This window comes from Apodemus sylvaticus, chromosome 9 (assembly GCF_947179515.1).
Source record: "Apodemus sylvaticus chromosome 9, mApoSyl1.1, whole genome shotgun sequence".
Lineage (NCBI taxonomy): Eukaryota > Metazoa > Chordata > Mammalia > Rodentia > Muridae > Apodemus > Apodemus sylvaticus.
The window spans coordinates 16,968,916-16,995,368 of record NC_067480.1 but is presented as its reverse complement, the minus strand read 5'-3'; the positions used below and the strand labels follow the sequence as shown (position 1 = coordinate 16,995,368).

Sequence of the window (26,453 nt, the reverse complement as noted above, 5' to 3'; positions counted from 1 at the left end):
GCAGTGTTGAAGTCACCCACAATTATTGTGTTAGGTGCAATGTATGCTTTTAGTTTTAATAAAGTTTCTTTTACGAAAGAGGGTGCCCTTGCATTTGGGGCATACATAGATGTTCAGGATTGACAGTTCTTCTTCTTGTATTTTTCCTTTGACCAGCAAGAAGTGTCCCTCAGGGTCCCTTTTGATGACTTTGGGTTGAAAGTCAATTTTATCTGATATTAAAATGGCTACTCCAGCTTGTTTCCTGAGACCATTTGCTTGTAAAATTGTCTTCCAGCCTTTTACTCTAAGGTAGTGTTTGTCTTTGACCCTGAGGTGTGTTTCCTGTAAGCAGCAAAATGTAGGGTCCTGTTTACGTATCCAGTCAGTTAGTCTGTGTCTTTTTATTGGGGCATTAAGTCCATTGATGTTAAGAGATATTAAGGAATAGTGATTGTTACTTCCTATCATTTTTGCCGTTATTTTTTAAATTTGAATGCTTATCTTCTTTTGGGTTTGATGAAAGGTTACTATCTTGCTTTTTCCAGGGTGAAGTTTCCCTCCTTGTATTGGTGTTGTCCTCCTATTATCCTTTTCAGGGCCGGGTTTGTGGATAGATATTGGGTAAACTTGGTTTTGTCATGAAATATCTTAGTTTCTCCATCTATGGTGATTGAGAGTTTTGCTGGATATAGTAGTTTTGGTTGGCATTTGTGTTCTCTTAGAGTCTGCATGAGATCTGCCCAGGACCTTCTAGCCTTCATAGTCTCAGGTGAAAAGTCTGCTGTGATTCTGATAGGTCTTCCTTTATATGTTACTTGGCCTTTTTCTCTTACTGCCTTTAATATTCTTTCTTTGTTTAGAACATTTGGTGTTTTGATTATTATGTGACGGGAAGTATTTCTGTTCTGGTCCAGTCTGTTTGGAGTTCTGTAGGCTTCTTGTATATTCATGGGCATCTCTCTCTTTAGGTTAGGGAAGTTTTCTTCCATAATTTTATTGAAGATATTTGCTGGCCCTTTAAGTTGTAAATCTTCACTCTCATCTATGCCTATAATCCTTAGGTTTGGTCTTCTCATTGTGTCCTGGATTTCCTGGATATTTTGGGTTACAAGCTTTTTGCATTTTGCATTTTCTTTAACTGTTGAGTCCATGGTTTCTATGGAATCTTCAGCATCTGAGATTCTTTCTTCTATTTCTTGTATTCTGTTGTTGATATTTGCATCTCTGTCCCCTGATTTCTTCCCAAGGCTTTCTATCTCCAAAGTTGTCTCCCTTTGAGTTTTCTTAGTTGTTTCTACTTCTGATTTTAGATCCTGGATGGTTTTGCTTAGCTCCTTCACTTGCATGTTTGTGTTTTCCTGGAATTCTTTGATTTTTGTGTTTCCTTTTTCATGACCTCAGCCTGTTGACCAAAGTTCTCCTGTATTTCTTTAAGAGATTTTTGTGTTTCGTTTTTCATGACCTCAGCCTGTTGACCAAAGTTCTCCTGTATTTCTTTAAGTGTTTTTTGCATTTCCTCCTTGTTGGCTTTTATATTCTCCTGGATTTCTTTCAACGATTTTTGTGTTTCCCTTGCAAGGGCTTCTAACTTTTGATCCATTTTCTCCTGAATTTCTTTAAGTATGTCCTTCATGTGTTCCTGTACCAGCATCATGACCAGTGATTTTAAATCCAAATCTTGTTTTACTGGTGTGATGGGGTATCCAGGACATGTTGGTAGAGGAGAATTGGGTTCAGATGTTGCCATATTGCCTTGATTTCTGTTAGTGACGTTCCTGCGTTTGCCTTTTGCCATCTAGTTCTCACTGATGTTAGTTTGTCTTGTCAGTGCTGGACTCACCAGTGTAAGCTGCCCCTTCCCAGTTGGCCTCTGGTGCACAGCTTACCTCCTGCACTGCTTGTAGACAGGGTGCTGCTGCCCAGGCTGTTCAGATCCCAAAGCAGGCACCCGAAGGCTCCCGCTGGGGCCCGCTGGATTCACTGGAGCACACTGACTTCTCCCAACTGGCCTCCCGGAAGCCCAGCTAGCCACTTGCAGGACTTGGAGATGTGGTGCTGCCGCCCAGGCTGATCTGGATCTGGAAGCGGAGGGAGTAGAGCTGAGGGCTTCAGCCTGAGGCCTTGCCCCAGATTGTGTCTGTGGACCAGATGGAGCCTGTGTGCACCCCCAGGGAGTGCCGATGATGTACGCTGCTGTGATCTCCCCTGTGTTCCGCTCACTCTGCTGGGCAGCTGATCCGCCAATCGGGCTGTCGCACACAAGGTTAGCCTGGCCGCCCAGTCCCTGAGTCCAGGCAAAAGCCTGGGAGGCCAAGGTCCGAGCAAAGTTACCCTAGGGCTATGACTGTTAATTGGGTCTGCCAGGTGACTAGGATGGCGGGCGTGCGAGCCTGCGCTCCCTGAAAGCGCTGGGAGAGTCTGCTGTGCTAACAATCCCCTGGGCGGACTGACTCACAGATGGCCCACCAAGCCGCCCAGTCCTTGGGGTCAGTCCTGTGCCTTTTGGGGCCTAGACCCTCGCTTTGTTAGCCTCAGGCTATGCCTGTTACAGGTCTGCCGGCCAGAGCTCTCTGTCGTCCTGCAGGCAAAATGGCGGCGGAGCGCGCGCAGGCCTGGGCAAAAAAAACCCTGGCTGGATTGGCACCCCGATGGCCCCCCCCCCCCGACAAGCCCAGGGCCTGGGTGCAGGCCAACGCCCGTCGGGCTCAGACCACCGCAGTGTTGGCCTCGGATTATGTTTGTGTACCTCAGTCTGTCCGATCCCCGGAGTCCGGAACCAAGATGGATGCACCTCTCCTGACTGGTGGGAGGCCGAGTTCTGAAGTGGCCTCCGTGCAGGAAAGGCGCAGCACAACTGCAGCTGCTTGCCGCCCGGCTGGTCAGCGAAGGTCAGTGGTCGTGGGCGCAGGGCCTAACTGGTCCCTGTGTCGCCCTGGCTCCACTGCTGATGGCCCTTCAGCTGGACCAGCTACTGCTGCACTGCTGCTGCCGCCGCCGCCGCCGCCGCCGCCACCCGGCAGGATGAAATTTTCTAATTCCATACATTTGTCTAAGAATTTGATGAATTCATTGTTTTTAATAGCCGGGTAGTGTTTCATTGTGAAAATATACCACATTTTCTGTATCCATTTCTCCTTTGAGCTTCTAGATATTATAAATATGGCTGCTAGGAACATAGTGGAGCATGTGTCCTAATTACATGCTGGAGTATCCTCTGGGTATATACTAGGAATGGTATAACAGGGTCCTCCAGTAGTATTATGCCCAGTTTTCTGAGGAACTGCCAAACTTATTTCCAGAGTGGTTGTACCAGCTTACAACCCCACCAGCAGTGGAAGAGTGCTCCTCTTTCTCCACATTCTAGCCCCCACCTGAAGTCTGCTGAGTTTTTGATCTTAGCCATTCTGACTGTTGTGAGGTGAAATCTCAGGGTTGTTTGGATTTACATTTCCCTGATCACTAAGGATACTGAACTTTATTTTAGGTGCTTCTCAGCCATTCGATATTCCTCAGTTGAAAATTGTTTAGCTCTGTACCTCATTTTTTATATAGAGTTATCTTTTGAGACTCTCTGCTGAGTACTGCACATGATACTAAAATGGGTTATTTCCTGATGCTCAATGTTTTAGTTCCTTTTATACTGTAGCTACTAACATTTTATCAGACATATTCTTGCCTTTTAACTGTTCTTTTGGCTGCAGCTTTGCTGGAAGGATGCTCTGCTCGCTTTGCCTTATTTTCAGCTTCATGAGATCCCATTAATTAGTGTTTGGTCTTAGTGCCTTTGCTACTGGCATCCTGTCGGAAAGCTCTGTGTTGTGTCAGTGAGTTCAAGCCTATTTCTCACTTTCTCCTCTCTGCAGATCAGCATATCTGGTTTTATGTGAAGTTCAGTGATCCACTTAGAGTTGAATTTCATGCAGAGAGATAGTTATGGATCTATTTGCATTTTATACTTCAGCCATCCACTTTTACCACCACCATTTATTGAAGGTAATCTTTTCTCAAGTATTCATTTTTGCTGATTAGTACAAAATTCAGTGTGTATACATGTAGACCTGGGTCTTGAGGTTGATTCCATTGATCAATGTGTCTGTTTTTACTATACTAGTTTCTTCTAAATCTAGAATTCAGAGAAGATGATAGTTTCAGCAATTCATTCACCATTCAGGATTGATTGTGTGTGTGTGTGTGTGTGTGTGTGTGTGTGTATATATTTATATGAAATTGAGTTTGTTTCTATTTGCAATGAATGGTGTTGAAAATTTGATATGTTTTGCCATATCTCCACTGTATTAATATTAGAATGTCCATTTCCACATTAGCCTTTTTGATCCCATCTTCTCTTCTTTTTTTTTTCTTGAAAATGGCCTTTCCTTCTTTTTTCTTTTTTAATATTTTTATTTTCTATATTCTTTGTCTACATTCCAAATGATTTCCCCTTTCCCAGATCCCCCCTCCCCATATGTCCCATAAACCTTCTTCTCTCCATCCCTTCTCCAATCACCTCCCTCCTTTTTTCTCTGTCCTTATATTCCCTTCCCATGCTAGATCAATCCTTTCCAGGATCAGGACCCTCTCCATACTTCTTCATGGGAGTCATTTGTTATGCAATTTGTGCCTTGGGTATTCAGGGCTTCTGGGCTAATTAATATCCACTTATCAGAGATTGCATTCCATGTGTATTCTTTTGTGATTGGGTTACCTCACTTAGGATGATATTTTCCAGATCAAACCATTTGCCTAAAAATTTTGTGAATTAATTGTTTCTAATTGCTGAGTAGTATTCCATTGTGTAAATATACCACATTTTCTGTATCCATTTCTCCTTTGAGGGGCATCTGGGTTCTTTCCAGCTTCTGGCTATTATAAATAAGGCTGCTATGAACATAATGGAGCATGTGTCTTTATTGCATGCTGGGGAATCCTTTGGGTATATGCCCAGGAGAGGTATAGCAGGGTCCTCTGGAAGTCTCATGTCCAGTTTTCTGAGGAACCTCCAGACTGATTTCCACAGTGGTTGTACCATCTTACAGCCCCACCAGCAGTGGAGGAGTGTTCCTCTTTCTCCACATCCTTGCCAACACCTGCTGTCTCCTGAGTTTTGGACCTTAGCCATTCTGACTGTTGTAAGGTGAAATCTCAGGGTTGTTTTGATCTGCATTTCCCTAATGATTAATGATGTTGAGCACTTCTTAAGGTGCTTCTCGGCCATCCGAATTTCTTCAGGTGAAAATTCTTTGTTAAGATCTGTACCCCATTTTTAATAGGGTTATTTGGTTCCCTGGGGTCTAGCTTCTTGAGTTCTTTGTATATATTGGATATTAGCCCTCTATCAGATGTGGGGTTGGTGAATATCCTTTCCCAATTTGATGGTTGCCATTTTGTCCTTTTATCAGTGTCCTTTGCCTTACAGAAACTTTGTAATTTTATGAGGTCCCATTTGTCAATTCTTGATCTTAAAGCATAAGCTACCGGTGATCTGTTCAGGAACTTTTCCCCTGTGCCCACCATCTTCTCTTCTTAATATATTAAGATTTTATTACATAGCTTTTCACTCAGGATATTTTTTCAGGCTGTTGTGAAATATGTTGTTTGACTGATTTCTTTCTTAGCCTATTTTTCATTTGTATATGGGAAGGCTCTTGAATTTTCTGTGTTGATTTACTTTCCTGCTGTTCTGCTGAAAATGTTTATTGGTTTTGTAGACATTTCCTCAAGGAATGTTTACACTCTTTTATTCATAAATCCATAACATCTGAAAATAAAGATTGTTGTTAGTTTTCCTTTTGTATTTTTTTATTTTCTATATTTTTTGTTTACATTCCAAATGCTTTTCCCTTTCTCCGTTCCCCCCTCCCCATATGTCGCATAAACCCTCTTCTCTTCACCCATTCCCCAATCACACCCCTCCCATTTCTCTGGTAATCCCCTACAATACTTGATCAAGCCTTTCCAGGACCAGGACCCTCTCCTTCCTTCTTCTTGGGGCTCATTTGATATGCTAATTGTGTCTTGAGTATTCAGAGCTTCTGGGCTAATTAGTATCCACTTATCAGTGATTGCATTCCATGTGTATTCTTTTGTGATTGTGTTACCTCATTTAGGATATTTTCTAGTTCCAAACATTTGCTTAAAAATTTCATGAATTCATTATGCTTAATTGCTGAGTAGTACTCCATTGTGTAAATCTACCACAATTTTGTATCCATTCCTCCGTTGAGGGACATCTGGGTTCTTTCTAGCTTCTGGCTATTATAAATAGGGCTGATATGAACATAGTGGAGCATGTATCCTTATTACATGCTGGGGAGTCTTCTGGGTATATGCCCAGGAGTGGTATAGCAGGGTCCTCTGGAAGTGTCCTCCCCTGTTTTTTAGGAACTGTCAGACTGATTTCGAGAGTGGTTTTACCAGCTTGCAACCCCACCAGCAATGGAGGAGTGTTCCTCTTTCTCCACATCCTTGCTAATACCTGCTGTCTCCTGAGTTTTTAATCTTAGCCATTCTGACTGGTGTGAGGTGAAATCTCAGGGTTGTTTTGATTTGCATTTCCCTAATGAATAATGATGTTGAACATTTTTAAGGTGCTTCTCAGCCACCCGAAGTTCTTCAGGTGAAAATTCTTTGTTTAGCTCTGTACCCCCATTTTTAATAGGGCTATTTGGTTTTCTGGGGTCTACCATCTTGAGTTCTTTGTATATATTGGATATTAGCCCCTGTCAGATGTAGAATTGGTGAAGATCTTTTTCCAATTTGTTCGTTGCTGATTTGTCCTTTTGATGGTGTTCTTAGCCTTACAGAAACTTTGTAATTTTATGAGGTCTCATTTGTCAATTCTTGATCTTAGAGCATAAGCTATAGGTGTTCTGTTCAGGAACTTTCCCCCTGCTCCAATGTCCTCAAGGGTATTCCCCAGTTTCTTTTCTATTAGCTTCAGTGTGTCTGGCTTTATGTGGAGGTCCTTGATCCATTTGGAGTTGAGCTTATTACAAGGAGATAAAAATGGAACAATTCGCATTCTTCTGCATGCTGACCTCCAATTGAACCAGCACCATTTGTTGAAAAGGCTATCTTTTTTTCCACTGGATGTTTTCAGCTCCTTTTTTGAAGAGGAAGTGACGATAGGTATGTCGGTTCATTTCTGGGTCTTCAATACTATTCCACTGATCCACTTGCCTGTCACTGTACCAATACCATGCAGTTTTTAATACTATTACTCTGTAGTATTGCTTAAGGTCTGGGATACTGATTCACCCAGAAGTTCTTTTACTGTTGAGAAGAATTTTAGCTATCCTGGGTGTTTTTTGTTATTCCAGATGAAATTGAGAATTGAGAACTGAGTGGGGATTGCACTGAATCTGTACCTTGCTTTTGGCAAGATGTCCATTTTAACTATATTAATCCTGCCGATCAACGAGCATGGAAGATTTTTTCCATTTTCTGAGGTCTTCTTCGATTTTCTTCTTCAGCGACTTGAAGTTCTTGTCATACAGATCTTTCACATGTTTGGTTAGAGTCACACCAAGATACTTTATATAGTTTGTGGTTATTGTGAAGGATGTCATTTCCCTAATTTCTTTCTCAGTCTGCTTATCCTTTGTGTATAGAAAGGCTACTGATTTGCTTGAGTTGATTTTATAACCAGCCACTTTGCTGAAGTTGTTTATCAGCTGTAGGAATTCTCTGGTGGAGGTTTTTGGGTCACTTAAGTAGACTATCATATCATCTGCAAATAGTGATAGTTTGACTTTTTCTTTTTCAATGTGTATCTCGTAGATCTCCTTATGTTGTCTAATTGCTCTAGTTAGTACCTCAAGTACTACATTGAAAAGATATGGAGAGAGGGGGCAGCCTTGTCTAGTCCCTGATTTTAGTGGGATTACTTCAAATTGTTCTCCATTTTGTTTGATGTTGGCTACTGGTTTGCTGTATATTGCTTTTGCTATGTTTAGGTATGGGCCTTGAATTCCTGTTCTTTCCAAGACGTTTAGCATGAAAAGATGCTGAATTTTGTCAAATGCTTTTCAGCATCTAATGAAATAACCATGTGATTTTTTTTTCTTTGAGTTTGTTTATGTAGTGGATTGCATTGTTGGATTTCTGTATATTGAACCTCCGTGCATCCCTGAGATGAAGCCTACTTGATCATGGTGAATAATTGTTTTGATGTGTTCTTGGATTCAGTGGGCAATAATTTTGTTGAGTATTTTTGCATCAATGTTCATAAGGGATATTGGTCTGAAGTTGTCTTTCTTTGTTGGATCTTTGTGTGGTTTTGGTATCAGCATAATTGTGGCTTCTTAGAAAGAGTAGGGTAGTGTTCCTTCTGTTTCTATTTTGTGGAATAGTTGAAGAGTATTGGTGTTAGGTCTTCTTTCAGTCCCTGATAGAATTCTGCACTGAAACCATCTGGTCCCATGTTTTTTTTTTTTTTTTTTTTTTTTTTTTTTTTTTTTTTTGGTTGGAAATCTTTCTATGACCCCTTTTATTTCTTTCGGGGTTATGGGACTGTTTAGATGATTTGTTTGATCCTGATTTAATTTTGGTATTTGGTATCTGTCTAGGAAACTGTCCATTTCCTCCAGATTCTCCAGTTGTGTTGAATATAGGCTTTTGTAGTAGGACCTGATGATGCTTTGTATTTCCTCAGATTCTGTTGTTATATCTCCCTTTTCCTTTCTAATTTTGTTAATTTGGATATTATCTCTGTGCCCTTTTGTTAGTCTGGCTAAGGTTTTATCTATCTTGTTGAGTTTCTCAAAGAACCAGCTCCTGGTTTTGTTGATTCTTTGTATGGTTCTCATTGTTTATACTTGATTGATTTCAGCCCTGAGTTTGATGATTTCCTGACTTCTACTCCTCCTGGGTGAAATAGCTTCTTTTTGTTCCAGAGCTGTCATGTGTGCCTTTAAGTTGCTGTGTATGCTCTCTCCATTTTCTTTTTGGAAGCACTCAGGGCTATGAGTTTTCTTCTTAGCACTGCTTTCATTGTGTCCCATAGATTTGGGTATGTTGTGCCTTCATTCTCATTAAATTCTAAAAAGTCTTTGATTTCTTTCTTTATTTCTTCCTTGACCAAGGTATCATTGAGTAGAGTATTATTCAGTTTCCATGTGTAGGTGGGCTTTCTGTTGTTCTTGTTGCTATTGAAGACCACTTTTACTCCATAGTGAACCGATAGGAGGCATGGGATTATTTTGATCTTCTTATATTTGTTGAGGTCTGTCTTGTGACCAATTATATGATTGATTTTGGAGAAGGTACCATGAGGTGCTGAGAAAAAGGTATATTCTTTTGCTTTGGAATGAAATGTCCTATATATATCCATCAAATTCAATTGGTGCAAGGCTTCAATTAGCTTCACTATATCCCTGTTTAGTTTCTGTTTTCCTAATCGGTCCATTGAGGAGAGTGGGGTGTTGAAGTCACCCTCAATTATTATGTTAGGTGCAATGTGTGCTTTGAGCTTTAGTAAAGTTTCTTTTACGAATGAGGGTGCCCTTGCATTTGGAGCATAGATGTTCAGAATTGAGAGTTCTTCTTGTTGTATTTTTCCTTTGACCAGCAAGAAGTGTCCCTCAGAGTCTCTTTTGATGACTTTAGGTTGAAAGTCAATTTTATCTGATATTAGAATGGCTACTCAGGCTTGTCTCCTGAGACCATTTGCTTGTAAAATTGTCTTCCAGCCTTTTACTCTATGATAGTGTTTGTCTTTGACACTGAGATGTGTTTCCTGTATGCAGCAAAAACTGCTTCCTCATCCAGTCTGTTAGTCTGTCTTTTTATTGTGGAATTGAGTCCACTGATGTTAAGAGATATTAAGGAATAGTAATTATTACTTCCTGTCATTTTGATGTTATTTTTATATTTGAGTGGTTATGTTCTTTTGGGTTTGGTGAAAGAAGGTTACTATTTTGCTTGTTCCAGGGTGTAGTGTCCCTCCTGTATTGGAGTTTTCCTCCTGTTATTCTTTGTAGGGCTGGGTTTGTGGAAAGATATTGTGTAAATTTGGTTTTGTCATGGAATATCTTGGTTTCTCCATCTGTGATGATTGAGATTTTTGCTGGGTAGAGCAGTCTTGCCTGGCATTTGTTTTCTCTTGGAGTCTGCATGAGATCTGCTCATACTGCGCGGCCGCAGCCACCACCTCTCATCTGCTTTGTCATTTATGCTCTTCTTAAAGTGCTCTATAAGCATCATAAGATACTTATTTTAAATCCAACTCTTGCTTTTCAGGTGTTTTTGTGTATCCAGGACTTGCTGTGGTCGTAAAACTTGGTTCTGATGTTGCCAAGTAACTTTTGTTTCTGTAGATAGAGTTGTTTCACTTGCCTTTCACCATCTGGTTATCTCTGGTGTTAGTTCGACTTGCTGTTTATGACTGGATCCCTCCTGTAGGCGTGTAAGCCTGTGTCAGCATTCCTTGGAGACTAACTCTCTTCTGACAGGATCTGTGTGCATATAGTTGTGCAGCTGCTTCACTCAAGGGTGCAGAGGGCAACTGGAAGGATCCTGTCTCAGCTGATCCATTGATTGTATACACTGTGTGCTCCTAGCCATTCCTCCCTGGAAAGTTATTGGAGAGAACGGTGGGGGCCGGGGGGGGGGGCGTCTCACCTCTGCTCCCAGAAGTGAAAGTGCTGCTGGGGGATCACTTTCTCCTGGCTGGCTGTGCACAGAAGTATGTGGAACTGCCTGGTTCCCAGGTGCAAATGATGATCAGGAAGGCTCCTGTCCCAGTTGCTCCACTGTGTGCCCAGTGCCTATAATTGAGATTAATAAGGAAAAATTTAAAATGTGAAAATCATAGATAAAAGTAATTTTATAAACCTGGAACAACAATATAATATAATATAATATAATATAATATAATATAATATAATATAATATAATATAATATAATATAATATAATATAAACGTTATCCATCAGGCATTTAACACCTTAGGAGAATTGATATAGTAAAGCAATAAAGTTAATAACTATCTTAAATTCAGCTCCAAGTAGTCCTGCTTAGTTTATACTTTTTACAACCATTGAGATGATTATGTATTTTTTGTCTTTGATATTTTTATGCACTTACCAAAAATTCTTGGTAAATTATTACTTATGGTAATACCATAGGCAAATTTAATACCCTCATAGTTAAAAGTTTTTCTTCTTTTATATTCCATGGTATATTTTCTTTATTTTAGTATTAAAACCTCATTTTTTAGCATTTGATTTTTTTTGGACAGTTTAGCACTGGTGTATAAGCATACACCCACTACATACATACACACAAAGACACTTTGAAGCTAAAGAGATGGGTGAGCAGTAATGAGCACTTGTTCTTTCAGAGGACCTGGGTTTCCTAGCACTCACATGGGGGCTCTCAATTCTCTGTAAACACAAGGTGTTATACGTGTAACCAGGGTGTATTTCACAGCCTCTTCTAAACTCTGCATATGGTGCACTACATACATACAGGCAAAACACTTATATACATCAACAAATAAATATAATAAGACGTTAATTATACAATATTTATTGCAAATAAATACATATACTCCTGATAAATCCAGGATACTGATGATGACCAAAGCACTCAGATTTCAATTAAACATATGTGTCAAATTGGGAAGCATTATTAGCTTTCCATGAAAGAAAACAGCATGATTTAGTAGTTAAAGTGTTTGCATTTAGTTGAGGCCCCAGTTCTTTAGGTGAACAAATACACATAGTATGTGTCATATGTTATTACATAACATATGAGTAGATTCACAATAATAGAAAACTCACAACTTGTGGACATTACAAGCCACATGGAGCCTGTGATGACATATATATATATATATATATATATACAGTCTCATGGGTTTGGGGAATTAAGGTGAGACTGTTCCTCTTAGAGTGACCTTGAAGTCTTTCAAGTTAAGGTAGGGAAGTTCTTTTTTTTTTTTTTAATTTATTGATATATTTATTTACATTTCAAATGATTTCCCCTTTTCTGGACCCCGACTCCCCTAAAGTCCCATAAGCCCCCTTCCCTCCCCCTGTTTTCCCACCAAACCCTTCCCACTTCCCTGTTCTGGTTTTGCCCTATACTGCTTCACTGAGTATTTCCAGAATAAGGGGCCACTCCTCCATTCTGCTTGTACCTCATTTGATGTGTGGATTATGTTTTGGGTATTCCAGCTTTCTAGGCTAATATCCACTTATTAGTGAGTGCATACCATGATTCATCTTTTGAGTTTGGGTTACCTCACTTAGTATGATGTTCTCCAGCTCCATCCATTTGCCTAAGGATTTCATGAATTCATTTTTTCTAATGGCTGAATAGTACTCCATTGTATATATATACCACATTTTTTTGCATCCACTTTTCTGTTGAGGGATACCTGGGTTCTTTCCAGCATCTGGCAATTATAAATAGGGCTGCTATGAACATAGTGAAACATGTATCCTTATTACATGGTGGGGAATCCTCTGGGTATATGCCCAGGAGTGGTATAGCAGGATCTTCTGGAAGTGAGGTGCCCAGTTTTCGGAGGAACCACCAGACTGATTTCCAGAGTGGTTGTACCAATTTGCAACCCCACCAGCAGTGGAGAAGTGTTCCTCTTTCTCCACATCCTGCTGTCTCCTGAATTTTGAATCTTAGTCATTCTGACTGGTGTAAGGTGAAATCTCAGGGTTGCTTTGATTTGCATTTCCCTAATGACTAATGAAGTTGAGCATTTTTTAAGGTGTTTCTCTGCCATCCGAAGTTCTTCAGGTGAGAATTCTTTGTTTAACTCTGTATCCCATTTTTTAATAGGGTTGTTTGGTTTTCTGGAGTCTAACTTCTTGAGTTCTTTATATATATTGGATATTAGCCCTCTATCTGATGTAGGATTGGTGAAGATCTTTTCCCAATTTGTTGGTTACCGATTTGCCCTTTTGATGGTGTCCTTTGCTTTACAGAAACTTTGTTCTTAAGGAGCTGCTGCTTAGCATTCAGAAGGCACTGGGTTTAATCCAAAGTACCACAATAATAAAACAACAATAAATATATAATAACAAAAATAAATGTCTAGCTCCTATGGATGCTACCTATTAACATTTGACAATCAGATATTGGAAATGAAGATTTGGATCATATGTGATTGTGGGTGGATACCTATATTCCTGAATAACACCCTCAAATGTAGAAGTGTTGTCTTACCAGTGAATAACACTTTGAACAATTTCACATTTTATGTAAGAAGTGTAATAAACTCTTCAAGTGTTTTAGGAGAAGACCTCCTGCAGAGCATGCTGATGTAGAAGTGAGCATCTTTCCTACAATAACTCTTTAGTGAAGACCTTTTATCATAATAAAGATGTATTAATTTGTATTTTTATGTGTGGGCATGGTTTTGAAACATATACATGTCTGCATGGTATGTATGAAGTGGTAGAACAATGAATCCTTTGAAACCTACAGAAGACTGTTAGCCAGCATGTAGTTACAGGAAAACAAAGCCTGTTCTGTACAAGCAAGTCCAGTTGTCATAATTTTGTCTGGGTATTCTATCTGTCTCCCAGAAAAGATATTTTTATGGTGTGGATTTGAAAATATTAGTAATGGAACATTCACTGACTACTGTAGATCTTATCTCTAAATGATTTATACAAGCAAACAAATAACACTTGTTAAATTCAAAAATTATTCTATTGGGTTCAGCATTGATTAAAGAGAAGAGATACTACTAATAGCTCATAGGCATTCTGTGAGGCAGAAATTTAGCAAACCCCAGTACAAGGTCTTTCATATCCCCTCCCTACTTTGCTACCTACTAAGCTTTGTGAAGAGCAAAGAAAACATTAAGAAGAAGGCAAATGAGTCCTGTAGGAAAGCTTGAAAGACCTAACCAGCACCAAGTACACTTAGCAAAATGGGCCTGAAGGAAGGGATTGCAGATGTCATTTGACTTCAAGGGTCAGATGCCATAAACAAAAAAAAAGTAGTGCAAACCTAAAGAGGAAGGCTTCTTGATACAGAGGTCCTGGTGTAAGATTAAAGGAGCCGGACAAAGAAACAAGTCTTGGTTTGCAGAGGCACAGATTAAAGGGTCAAGAGGATTTTTAAATAGGAATAAGCAGAAGCATCTAAAAAGGGAAATGGGGAAGTGAGGTTCTGATGGGAGGAAAAACAAAAGAATAACATTGAATGCTGACAACCAGCTCTTGTCAGCAAAGTCCCCAAATTAGTAGTGACGAATTATAAGCAAATATAAATAAACAGAAAATTATACCATCAAATTATGATTTTTTTCTTTTTTTTATTCGATATAATTTATTTACGTTTCAAATGATTTCCCCTTTTCTAGCCCCCTACTCCCCAAAAGTCCCTCAAGCCCCCTTCTCTCCCCCTGTCCTCCCACCCACCCCTTCCCACTTCTCCGTTCTGGTTTTGCCAAATACTGCTTCACTGAGTCCAGAACCAGGGGCCACTCCTCCTTTCTTCTTGTACCTCATTTGATGTGTGGATTATGTTTTGGGTATTCCAGTTTTCTAGGTTAATATCCACTTATTAGTGAGTGCATGCCATGATTCATCTTTTGAGTCTGAATTACCTCACTTAGTATGATGTTCTCTAGCTCCATCCATTTGCCTAAGAATTTCATGAATTCATTGTTTCTAATGGCTGAATAGTACTCCATTGTGTAGATATACCACATTTTTTGCATCCACTCTTCTGTTGAGGGATACCTGGGTTCTTTCCAGCATCTGGCAATTATAAATAGGGCTGCTATGAACATAGTAGAGCATGTATCCTTATTACATGGTGGGGAATCCTCTGGGTATATGCCCAGGAGTGGTATAGCAGGATCTTCTGGAAGTGAGGTACCCAGTTTTCGGAGGAACCGCCAGACTGATTTCCAGAGTGGTTGTACCAATTTGCAACCCCACCAGCAGTGGAGGAGTGTTCCTCTTTCTCCACACCCTCTCCAACACCTGCTGTCTCCTGAATTTTTAATCTTAGCCATTCTGACTGGTGTAAGGTGAAATCTCAGGGTTGTTTTGATTTGCATTTCCCTAATGACTAATGAAGTTGAGCATTTTTTAAGATGCTTCTCCGCCATCCGAAGTTCTTTAGGTGAGAATTCTTTGTTTAACTCTGTACCCCATTTTTTAATAGGGTTGTTTGGTTTTCTGGAGTCTAACTTCTTGAGTTCATTATATATATTGGATATTAGCCCTCTATCTGATGTAGGATTGGTGAAGATCTTTTCCCAGTTTGTTGGTTGCCGATTTGTCCTCTTGATGGTGTCCTTTGCCGTACAGAAACTTTGTAATTTTATGAGGTCCCATTTGTCAATTCTTGCTCTTAGAGCATACGCTATTGATGTTCTGTTCAGAAACTTTCTCCCTGTACCGATGTCCTCAAGGGTCTTCCCCAGTTTCTTTTCTATTAGCTTCAGAGTGTCTGGCTTTATGTGGAGGTCCTTGATCCATTTGGATTTGAGCTTAGTACAAGGAGACACGGATGGATCAATTCGCAATCTTCTGCATGCTGACCTCCAGTTGAACCAGCACCATTTGTTGAAAAGGCTATCTTTTTTTCCATTGGATGTTTTCAGCCTCTTTTTCGAGGATCAAGTGGCCATAGGTGTGTGGGTTCATTTCTGGATCTTCAATCCTGTTCCATTGATCCTCCTGCCTGTCACTGTACCAATACCATGCAGTTTTTAACACTATTGCTCTGTAGTATTGCTTGAGGTCAGGGATACTGATTCCCCCAGATTTTCTTTTGTTGCTGAGAATAGTTTTAGCTATCCTGGGTTTTTTGTTGTTCCAGATGAATTTGATAATTGCTCTTTCTAACTCTGTGAAGAATTGAGTTGGGATTTTGATGGGTATTGCATTGAATCTGTGTAGTGCTTTAGGCAAAATGGCCATTTTAACTATATTGATTCTACCGATCCATGAGCATGGGAGGTTTTCCCATTTTTTGAGGTCTTATTCCATTTCCTTCTTCAGAGTCTTGAAGTTCTTGTCATACAGATCTTTCACATGTTTGGTAAGAGTCACCCCAAGATACTTTATACTGTTTGTGGCTATTGTGAAGGGGGTCATTTCCCTAATTTCTTTCTCAGCCTGCTTATCCTTTGAGTATAGGAAGGCCACTGATTTGCTTGTGTTGATTTTATAACCTGCCACTTTGCTGAAGTTATTTATCAGTTGTAGGAGCTCTCTAGTGGAGTTTTTTGGGTCACTTAGGTAGACGATCATGTTGTCTGCAAATAATGATAGTTTGACTTCTTCCTTTCCAATTTGTATCCCTTTGACCTCCTTATGTTGTCGAATTGCCCGAGCTAGTACCTCAAGTACAATATTGAAAAGATAAGGAGAAAGGGGGCAGCCTTGTCTGGTCCCTGATTTCAGTGGGATTGCTTCAAGTTTCTCTCCATTTAGTTTGATGCTGGCTACCGGTTTGCTTTTACTATGTTTAGGTATGGGCCTTGAATTCCTGTTCTTTCCAAGACTTTAAGCATGAAAGGATGCTGAATTTTGTCAAATGCTTTTTCAGCATCCAATGAAATGACCATGTGATTTTTTTCTTTGAGTTTGTTTATGTAGTGGATTGCATTGATGGATTTCCATATATTAAACCAACCCTGCATTCCCGGGATAAAGCCTATGTTCAAGTGATCATGGTGGATGATCGTTTTGATGTGTTCTTGGATTCGGTTGGCAAGAATTTTATTGAGTATTTTTACATCGATGTTCATAAGGGAAATTAGTCTGAAGTTCTCTTTCTTTGTTGGATCTTTGTGTGGTTTTGGTATCAGCATAATTGTGGCTTCATAGAAGGAATTGGGTAGTTTTCCTTCTGTTTCTATTTTGTGGAATAGTTTGAAAAGTATTGGTGTTAAGTCTTCTTTGAAGGTCTGATAGAATTCTGTACTGAAACCATCTGGTCCTGTGCTTTTCTTGGTTGGAAGACTTTCTATGACTCCTTCTATTTCTTTAGGCGTTATGGGACTGTTTAGATGATCTATTTTGTCCTGATTTAATTTTGGTATTTGGTATCTGTCAAGGAAATTGTCCATTTCCTCCAGATTCTCCAGTTGTGTTGAGTACAGTCTCTTGTAGTAGGATCTGATGATTTTTTGGATTTCCTCAGTTTCCTTTGTTATATCTCCCTTTTCATTTCTAAGTTTGTTAATTTGGGTACTTTCTCTGTGCCCTTTGGTCAGTCTGGCTAAGGGTTTATCTATCATGTTGATTTTCTCAAAGAACCAGCTCCTGGACTCGTTAATTCTTTGTACGGTTCGCTTTGTTTCCAATTGATTGATTTCAGCCCTGAGTTTGATCATTTCCTGTCTTCTACTCCTCCTGGGTGAATAGGCTTCTTTTTGTTCCAGGACTTTCAGGTGTGTCATTAAGCTGCTAGTGTATGCTCTCTCCATTTTCTTTTTGGAGGCACTCAGGGCTATGAGTTTACCTCTTAGCACTGCTTTCATTGTGTCCCAAAGATTTGGGTATGTTGTGCCTTGATTTTCATTAAATTCTAAAAAGTCTCTGATTTCTTTCTTTATTTCTTCTTTGGTCAAGGTGTCATTGAGTAGAGTATTATTCAGCCTCCATATGTATGTGGGCTTTCTGTTGTTTTTGTTGCTATTGAAAATCACTCTTACACCATAGTGATCTGATAGGAGGCATGGGATTAGTTCGATCATTTTATATTTGTTGAGGTCTGCCTTGTGTCCAATTATATGTCGATTTTGGAGAAGGTACCATGAGGTGCTGAGAAAAAGGTATATTCTTTTGCTTTAGGGTGAAATGTTCTATAAATATCAGTCAAATCCAATTGTTCCAAAGCTTCAATTAGTTTTACTGTGTCCCTGTTTAGTTTCTGTTTTCCCGATCGGTCCATTGAGGAAAGTGGAGTGTTGAAGTCCCCCACAATTATTGTGTTAGGTGCAATGTGTGCTTTGAGCTTTAGTAAAGTTTTTTTTTACGAATGAGGGTGCCCTTGCATTTGGCGCATAGATGTTCAGAATTGAAAGTTCTTCTTGGTGGATTTTTCCTTTGACCAGCAAGAAATGTCCTTCTGTGTCTCTTTTGATGACTTTAGGTTGAAAGTCAATTTTATCTGATATTAGAATGGCTACTCCTGCTCATTTCCTGTGACCATTGGCTTGTAAGATTGTCTTCCAGCCTTTTACTCTAAGGTAGTTTTTATCTTTGACACTAAGGTGTGTCTCCTGTATACAGCAAATTGTAGGGTCCTGTTTCCTTATCCAGTCTGTTAGTCTATGTCTTTTTATTGGGGAATTGAGACCATTGATGTTAAGAGATATTAGGGAATAGTGATTATTACTTCCTGTCATTTTTGATGTTCTTTTTATATTTGAGTGGTTATCTTCTTTTGGGTTTGATGAAGGAAGGTAACTATCTTGCTTTTTCCAGAGTGTAGTTTCCCTCCTTGTATTGGAGTTTTCCTCCTATTATTCTCTGCAGAGCTGGGTTTGTGGAAAGATATTGTGTAAATTTGTTTTTGTCATGGAATATCTTGGTTTCTCCATCTATGGTGAATGAGAGTTTTGCTGGGTATAGTAGTCTTGGCTGACATTTGTGTTCTCTTAGAGTCTGCATGAGATCTGCCCAGGATCTTCTAGTTTTCATGGTCTCTGGTGAGAAGTCTGGTGTGATTCTGATAGGTCTTCCTTTATATGTTACTTGGCCTTTCTCTCTTACTGCCTTTAATATTCTTTCTTTGTTTAGTGCATTTGGGGTTTTGATTATTATGTGACGGGAGGTATTTCTGCTCAGGTCCAGTCTGTTTGGAGTTCTGTAGGCTTCTTGTATATTCATAGGCATCTCTCTCTTTAAGTTAGGAAAGTTTTCTTCCATAATTTTGTTGAAGATATTTGCTGGCCCTTTCTGTTGTAAATCTTCACTCTCATCTATACCTATAATCCTTAGGTTTGGTCTTCTCGTTGTATCCTGGATTTCCTGGATGTTCTGGGATACAAGCTTTTTGCATTTTGCATTTTCTTTGACTGTTGAGTCAATGGTTTCTATGGTATCTTCGGCATCTGAGATTCTTTCTTCCATCTCTTGTAATCTGTTGTTTATATTTGCATCTATGGCCCCTGATTTCTTCTCAAGGTTTTCTATCTCCAAAGTTGTCTCCCTTTGTGATTTCTTAGTTGTTTCTACTTCTGTTTTTAGGTCCAGGATGGTTTTGCTCAGTTCCATCATTTGTTTGTCTGTGTTTTCCTGTAATTCTTTAAGAGATTTTTGTGTTTCCTCTTTCATGACTTCTGCCTGTTGACTCAAGTTCTCCTGCATTTCTTTAAGTTATTTTTGCCTTTCTTCTTTATTGGCTTCTATCTCTTGGGCCTTATTCTCCTGCATTTCTTTAAGTGTTTTTTGTGTTTCCATTATACGGGTTTCTAGCTTATTCATGTTACCCTGTATTTCTTTAAGAGATTCATTCATGTCCTTTTTGTGTTCTTCTAGCAGCGTCATGAACAGTGATTTTAAATCCAAATCTTGTTTCTCTGGTGTGTTGGCATAACCATGACTTGCTGATGTTGGAGAGTTTGGTTCAGATGCTGCCATATTGCCTAGATTTCTGTTAGTAGCGTTCCTGCGTTTGCCCTTTGCCATCTTGTTCTCTGGAGCTAATTGGTCTTGTCTCTGGCTGGTGTTTCAGCCCCCGAGAGGCTCTAGGGCTATTTCTGCAACACTGGAAGGCAGGGTTTCCCCTGTTGCAGATTGCTGATGTGCTTTCCTCCTCTTGGGTGCCCTTGCAGCCCTAGTGTTCTTTGCCCCAGATTGTGTCTGTGAGCCAGAAGGTGCCCGTTTGCTCCTTCAGGGAGTGCTGAGGCTGTATGCTGCAGGGACCTTTTCTGCATGCTGATCTCTCTGCTGGGCAGCAGAACTCCCAACCGGGTTGGTGCACACAAGGCTAGCCTAGCTGCTCAGGCCCTGAGTCTAGGCAAAAGCCTGGCAGGCCAATGTTGGAGCAAAGTTCCCCTTAGCTGTGAGTGTTAATTGGGTCTGCCAGGTGGCTAGGATGGTGGCGTGCACGCGCTCCCTGAGAGTGCTGGGAGAGTCTGCTGGGCTAACAACCTCCTGGCCGGGTCAGCACACAGATGGCCCAACGAGCAGCCCAGGGCCTGGGGGCAGTCCAGGGCCTGACCGTCTGAGACCCCTGCTATGTCTGCCTTGGGCTATGCCTGTTAGCTGGTTTGGTTTTGCCTGCTAGGTCTCTCTGGCTTCCTGTAGGCAAAATGGCGGTGGTGCGCAAACTGGCCCGGATAAACAACCTCCTAGCCGGGTCGGCACACAGATGGCCCACCGAGTAGCCCAGGGCCTGGGGGGGCAGTCCAGGGCCTGACCGTCTGAGACCCCTGCTGTGTCTGCCTCAGGCTATGCCTGTTAGCTGGTTTGGTTTTATCTGCTGGGTCCCTCTGGCTTCCAGTAGGCAAAATGGCGGAGGTGCACACCGGCCGTGCAAACAAGCTCCTGGCTGGGTCGGCACCCAGATGGCCCACCGAGCAGCCCAGGGCCTGGGGGCAGTCCAGGGCCTGACCGTCTGAGACCCCTGCTATGTCCGCCTCGGGCTATGCCTGTTAGCCGGTTTGGTTTTGCCTGCTAGGTCTCTCTGGCTTCCCTTAGGCAAAATGGCAGTGGAGCGCGTGCCGGCCCAGGGAGAAAAAAACCTCCTGGCCGGGTTTGCACCCCGGTGGCCCCCCGATCAGCCCAGGGCCTGGGTGCAGGCCAACGCCCGTCGGGCTTAGACCCCCACGATGTTGGTCTCGGGTTATATTTGCGTACCTCAGTCTGATTTCTCTGGCAACCGAGAACCAATATGGAGGCCTCGTAATTGACTGGTGGGAGGCAGAGTTCTGATGTGGCTTCTGTGTGGTGAAAGGCGCCTTAAATCCTCGGCTGCTTGCAGCCTGGCTGGCCAGCGATGGCCCGTGGTCATGGGCACAGGGTCTGCCTGGACCCTGCCCGCTTGGTTCTACTGCTGATGGCCCTTCCTCTGGACCAGCCGCCGCCACCGCTGCTGCTGCTGCTGCTGCTGCTGCTGCTGCTGCTGCTGCTGCTGCTGCCTCAAATTATGATTTTTTAATTAAAGCTCCTAACTGAAATTTTCTATCTTTCTCTGTACAAGTGGACAAGTTCAGAGATTCCGAATATTGCAGAGCGGTTGGTGGAAATCTTATATTTTTGCTGGTTTAATCTCATTTTGTACAACTTTACCGCTGTTGTGTTTTTCATCTCATTTACCTGGTGAGTATAAAATGAAATATCATTTGTCACAATATATTTTATCCTTTGTTCCCATTCTCAAGGCACAAACTAATTTCAAAATAAATAAAAGCATCCTCCTCCTGGTATTGCTCTGTGACAAAAGAATACCGTCATTGTTTTGTTATCATTTTTGAGAACCAAGAATATCATCATTGTTTTGTTTATAGTTTTATCGAAACCAAGCAGAATCACATCCAAATATTATATTTATGAGCTGTTTCTTTATTTGTTTATATTTGTGTTACTCATTATTTCTTTATATCATCCCATTTTATTTTAAGTACTTAGATGCTTTAAATATGAAAGTATTATTAAATCTATTTAGCCGTTGTTAGTCACATTCTCTATTGTAACAGAACTGATTGAATGAATCTATATCTATATATTATATGATTCATATATATATATGTGAATCATATATATATATTATATATTTCATTAGAATGACTTACAAGCTCTGGTACAGCAAATCCAATAAGGTTTGTCTATGAAAGGATGGTCAATAGTTGCTCAGTGCATGAGTATAGATGCCTCAGCTGTCTTTAATACATACTGAAGATACAAAGTAGGGTCTAATGCCAGTGAAGGAATGGACTAGCTAGTAATGAAGGCAAGAGAAAGCAGGGAAAGAGGAAAAGGAATCAGGCAAAAGTCTGAATGTTCAGGCTGAGTTCTTAAAGAAATAAATAGAAATGATGGATGAAAGTACAATATACACAAACATTTGGAAACAGCTAAAACAGTTCTGTAAAGGAAATCTCATTACTAACAGAGCCTATTTTGGATCTCATTTTTTTTTTTAACAAGGATATACTGTGCAGCGCTGGCTGTATTGGAACTCACTCTATAGATCATGCTGTTCTTGAACTCAAAGATTCAAGTGTCTCTCCTTTCCAATTGCAGTTATTTAAGGTGTGTGCCACCAACATCTGGCTAAATAATCAGTTTGTAAAGAAATACAAATAGAAAATGAATATTTGAAGAACATTTGGTATCTTTTTCCATTATGGAAATGCAAACTTAACCTGCATTAAAATTCCATCTCAGTGTGGTCAGAACAACTATCCTCAAGAGAATTAATGCTTATGAGAACATGGGGAAAGAAAAATCTTTACTCACTGCTGGTGACAATATAAACTTCTAAAGTTACTCTGGCGATTTCACCCCCCTGTCCCCCCAAAATATCAAAAAGTCAGCTAAACCAGAGTTTGGTCACAGCTACCTGTACCTGAGGGCTACACAGGAAATTACTCATGTGCACATATTTTATTCCACACAAATTTATGCATATTTAGAAATCGTTTCTAAAACTGAAAATACAACTATGATATAACCTAATTGCAAGTCCCTTCCTTAGGTATGCCTGAGTAGCTGTGTATCTTTCCTCACTATTTACAAGATCTAGAAGATCGAACTAATCTAGATATTTGTAAACAGTTTACTGGGATAAAGAAATCATAATAATTGTGGGTGACTTCAACACTGCACTTTCCTCAATGGACCGATCAGGAAAACAGAAACTAAACAGGGACACAATGAAACTAATTGAAGCTTTGGACCAATTAGATTTAACAGATATATATAGAACATTCTATCCTAAAGCAAAAGAATATACCTTTTTCTCAGCACCTCATGGTACCTTCTCCAAAATCGACCATATAATTGGTCACAAGACAGAACTCAACAAATATAAGAAGATTGAACTAATCCCATGCCTCCTATCAGATCACTATGGAGGGAAAGTGGTCTTCAATAGCAACAAAACCAACAGAAAACCCACATACACGTGGAAACTGAACAATATTCTACTCAATGATACCTTGGTCAAGGAAGAAATAAAGAAAGAAATTAAAGACTTTTTAGAACACAATGAAAATGAAAACACAACATACCCAAATCTATGGGACACAATGAAAGCAGTGCTAAGAGGAAAACTCATAGCCTTGAGTGCCTCCAAAAAGAAAATGGAGAGAGCATACATTACCAACTTAATGACACACCTGAAAGCCCTGGAACAAAACAAGCTATTTCACCCAGGAGGAATAGAAGGCAGGAAATAATCAAACTCAGGACTGAAATCAACCAAGTAGAAACAAAAAGAATTATCCAAAGAATCAACAAAACGAGGAACTGGTTCTTTGAGAAAAAATCAACAAGATAGATAAACCCTTAGCCAGATTAAGCAGGCGGCACAGAAACAGTATCCAAATTAGCAAAATCAGAAATGAAAAGAGAGGCATAAAAAAGGAAACTGAGGAAATAAAAAAAAAATCCCACTACAGATCCTACTACAAAAACATATATTCAACATATTTGGAAAATCTGAATGAAATGGACAATTTTCTATTCAGATACCAGGTGACAAATTTAAATCAGGATCAGATAAACCATATAAACAATCCCATAACCCATAAAGAAATAGCAGCAGTCATTAAAATCTCCCAACCAAAAAAGCCCAACAGCAAGATTTAGTGCAGAATTATATCAATGCTTCAAAGAATACCTAATAACAATACTCTTCAAACTATTCCACAAGTAGAAACAGAAAAAGCACTATCCAATTTATTTCTGTGAAGCCACAATTACGATTATACCTAAATCATTAAACTACTCAGCAAAGTAAGACACCTTCAGAACAATTTTCCTTGTGAATATCATGGCAAAAATACTCAATAAAATTCATGCAAACTGAATCCAAGAACACATCAAAACAATCATCAATTATGATCAAGTAGATTTCTTCCCAGGCATGCAGGGATGGTTCAGTATACAGACATCCATCAGTGTAATCCACTACATAAACAAACTCAAAGAAAAAATACCACATGATCATCTTATTGGATGCCTAGAAATCATATGACAAAAATTCAACACCCCTTCATGGTAAAAGTATTGCAAAGATCAGGATTCAAGGCCTATACATAAACACAGTAAAGGCTATATACAGCAAACCTGTAGTCAGCATCAAACTAAATGGAGAGAAACTTGAAGCAATTCCAATAAAATGTTGGACATTGTTGCCCACTGTCTCCCTATCTATTCAATTCAGTACTTGAAGTCCTAGCCAGAGCAATTAGACAATAAAAGGAGGTCAAAGGACTACAGATTGGCAAGGAAGAAATAAAACTGTCACTCTTTGCAGATGATATGATAATATACATCAGTGACCCCAAAAATTCCACCAGAGAACTACTAACCCTGATAAACTCAGCAAAGTGTTTGGATATAAAATTAATTCAAACAAATCAGGAGTCTTCCTCTACTCAAAGGATAAACAGGCTGAGAAAGAAATTAGGGAAAAGACACCCTTCACAATAGTCGCAAACCATATAAAGTACCTTGATGTTATTCTAATCCAGCAAGTGAAAGATCTGTATGACAAGAACTTCAAGTCTGAAGAAAAAATACAAGCCATGCGCACGCCTTTAATCCCAGCACTTAAGTGGCAGAGGCAGGTGGATTTCTGAGTTGCAGGCCAGCCTGGTCTAAAAAGTGAGTTCCAGGACAGTCAGGGCTACACAGAGAAACCCTGTCTCGAAAAACAAACAAACAAACAAACAAACAAACAAACAAAATACCAAAAAACCAACCAAAGAAAAAGATCTTAGAAGCTAGAAAGATCTTCCATGCTCATAGATTGGCAGGATTGATACAGTAAAAATGTCCATCTTGCCAAAAGCAATCTACAGATTCAATGTGATCTCCATCAAAATTCCAACTCAATTCTTCATAGAATGAGAAAGAGAAATCTGCAAATTTGTTTGGATTAACAATAAAAAAGGATAGGGGAAACCATACTCTACAATCTGAGAATTTCTTGAGGAATCACCATCCCTGACCTCAAGCTGTACTATAGAACAATAGTGATTAAAACTGTATTCATTCGTAAAGAAACTGGAAGATCAATGGAAAAGAAATGACGATGCAGAAATGAAACCACACGCCTATGGTGATTGATAATTGGCAAAGAGCTAAAACCATCCAGGAGTAAAAAGACAGCATTTTCAACAAATGGTACTGGTTAAACTGGAAGTCAGCTCGTAGAAGAATACAAATGAACATATTCTTATTTTTTATTATTAGGTATTTTCTTTATTTACATTTCAAATGTTAGCCCTTTTTCTCATTTCCCCTCCAAAAACTCCCTATCCCATCCCCCCTCCCTCTGCTCACTAACCAACTTACTCCTCCTTCCCTGTCCTGGCATTCCTCTATAATGGGGCAATGAGCTCAATTCTTCTCTCCTTGTACACAGCTCAACACCAAGTGGATCAAGAACCTCCACATTAAACCAGATACACTGAAAGTAATAGGAGAGAAAGTGGGACAGAGCCTTGAACACATGGGCACAGGAGAAAACTTCTTGAACATAACTACAATGACTTATGCTCTAAGATCAAAAATCAACAAATTGGTCCTCACAAAATTTCAAAGCTTCAGTAAGGCAATAGACAGTGTCAAAAGGACAAAACAGCAACCAACATATTGAGAAAAGATCTTTACCAATCCTACATTCAATAGAGGGTTAATATCCAATATCTACAGAGGACTAAAGAAGTTAGACAGCAGAGAATCACTTAATATTAGAAAATGGGGTACAGAGTTAAAGAACTTTCAACAGAGGAAGATCTAATGGCCAAGAAGCTCTAAAAGAAATGTTCCACGTGCTTAGTCATCATGGAAATAAAACTCAAAACAACTTTGAGATTCTCCTTCATACCAGTCAGGATGGCTAAGATCAAAATCTAAGGTGACAGCAGATGCTGCAAGTATGTGGAGAAAGAACAACACTCCTCCATTGCTGGTGTGATTGCAAGCTGGTATAAGCACTCTGGAAATCATTCTGGCTGTTCCTCAGAAAATTGGACACAGTAGTATTACCTGAGGACCCAGCTATACCACTACTGGGCATATAACCAGAAGATACTCCAACATGTAATAAGAACACATGCTCCACATGTTAATAGCAGCCTATTTGTAACAGCCAGCAGGTAGAAAGAACCCAGATGTCCCTCAACAGAGGAATAGATATAGAAAATGTGGTACACTCACACAGTGGAGTACTGCTCAGCTTTTAAAAACAATTCATGAAATTCTTAGGTAAATGGTGGAACTAGAAAATATCATCCTGAATGAGGAATCCAATCACAAAAAGTATACAAGGTATGCACTCACTGATAGCAT

At 39.9% G+C, this 26,453-nt stretch overlaps 1 protein-coding gene across 1 annotated transcript in view; it reads left to right on the top strand.

The window, feature by feature from the left end:
* Positions 1-26,453, top strand: part of LOC127692779 (solute carrier organic anion transporter family member 6C1-like) — a 104,746-nt gene that overhangs the window by 18,332 nt on the left and 59,961 nt on the right. Inside the window, exon 5 of the mRNA XM_052193376.1 lies at positions 21,130-21,248. Within this exon, the coding sequence (XP_052049336.1) occupies positions 21,130-21,248 (119 nt within the window). The remainder of the gene's footprint in view (positions 1-21,129; positions 21,249-26,453) is intronic.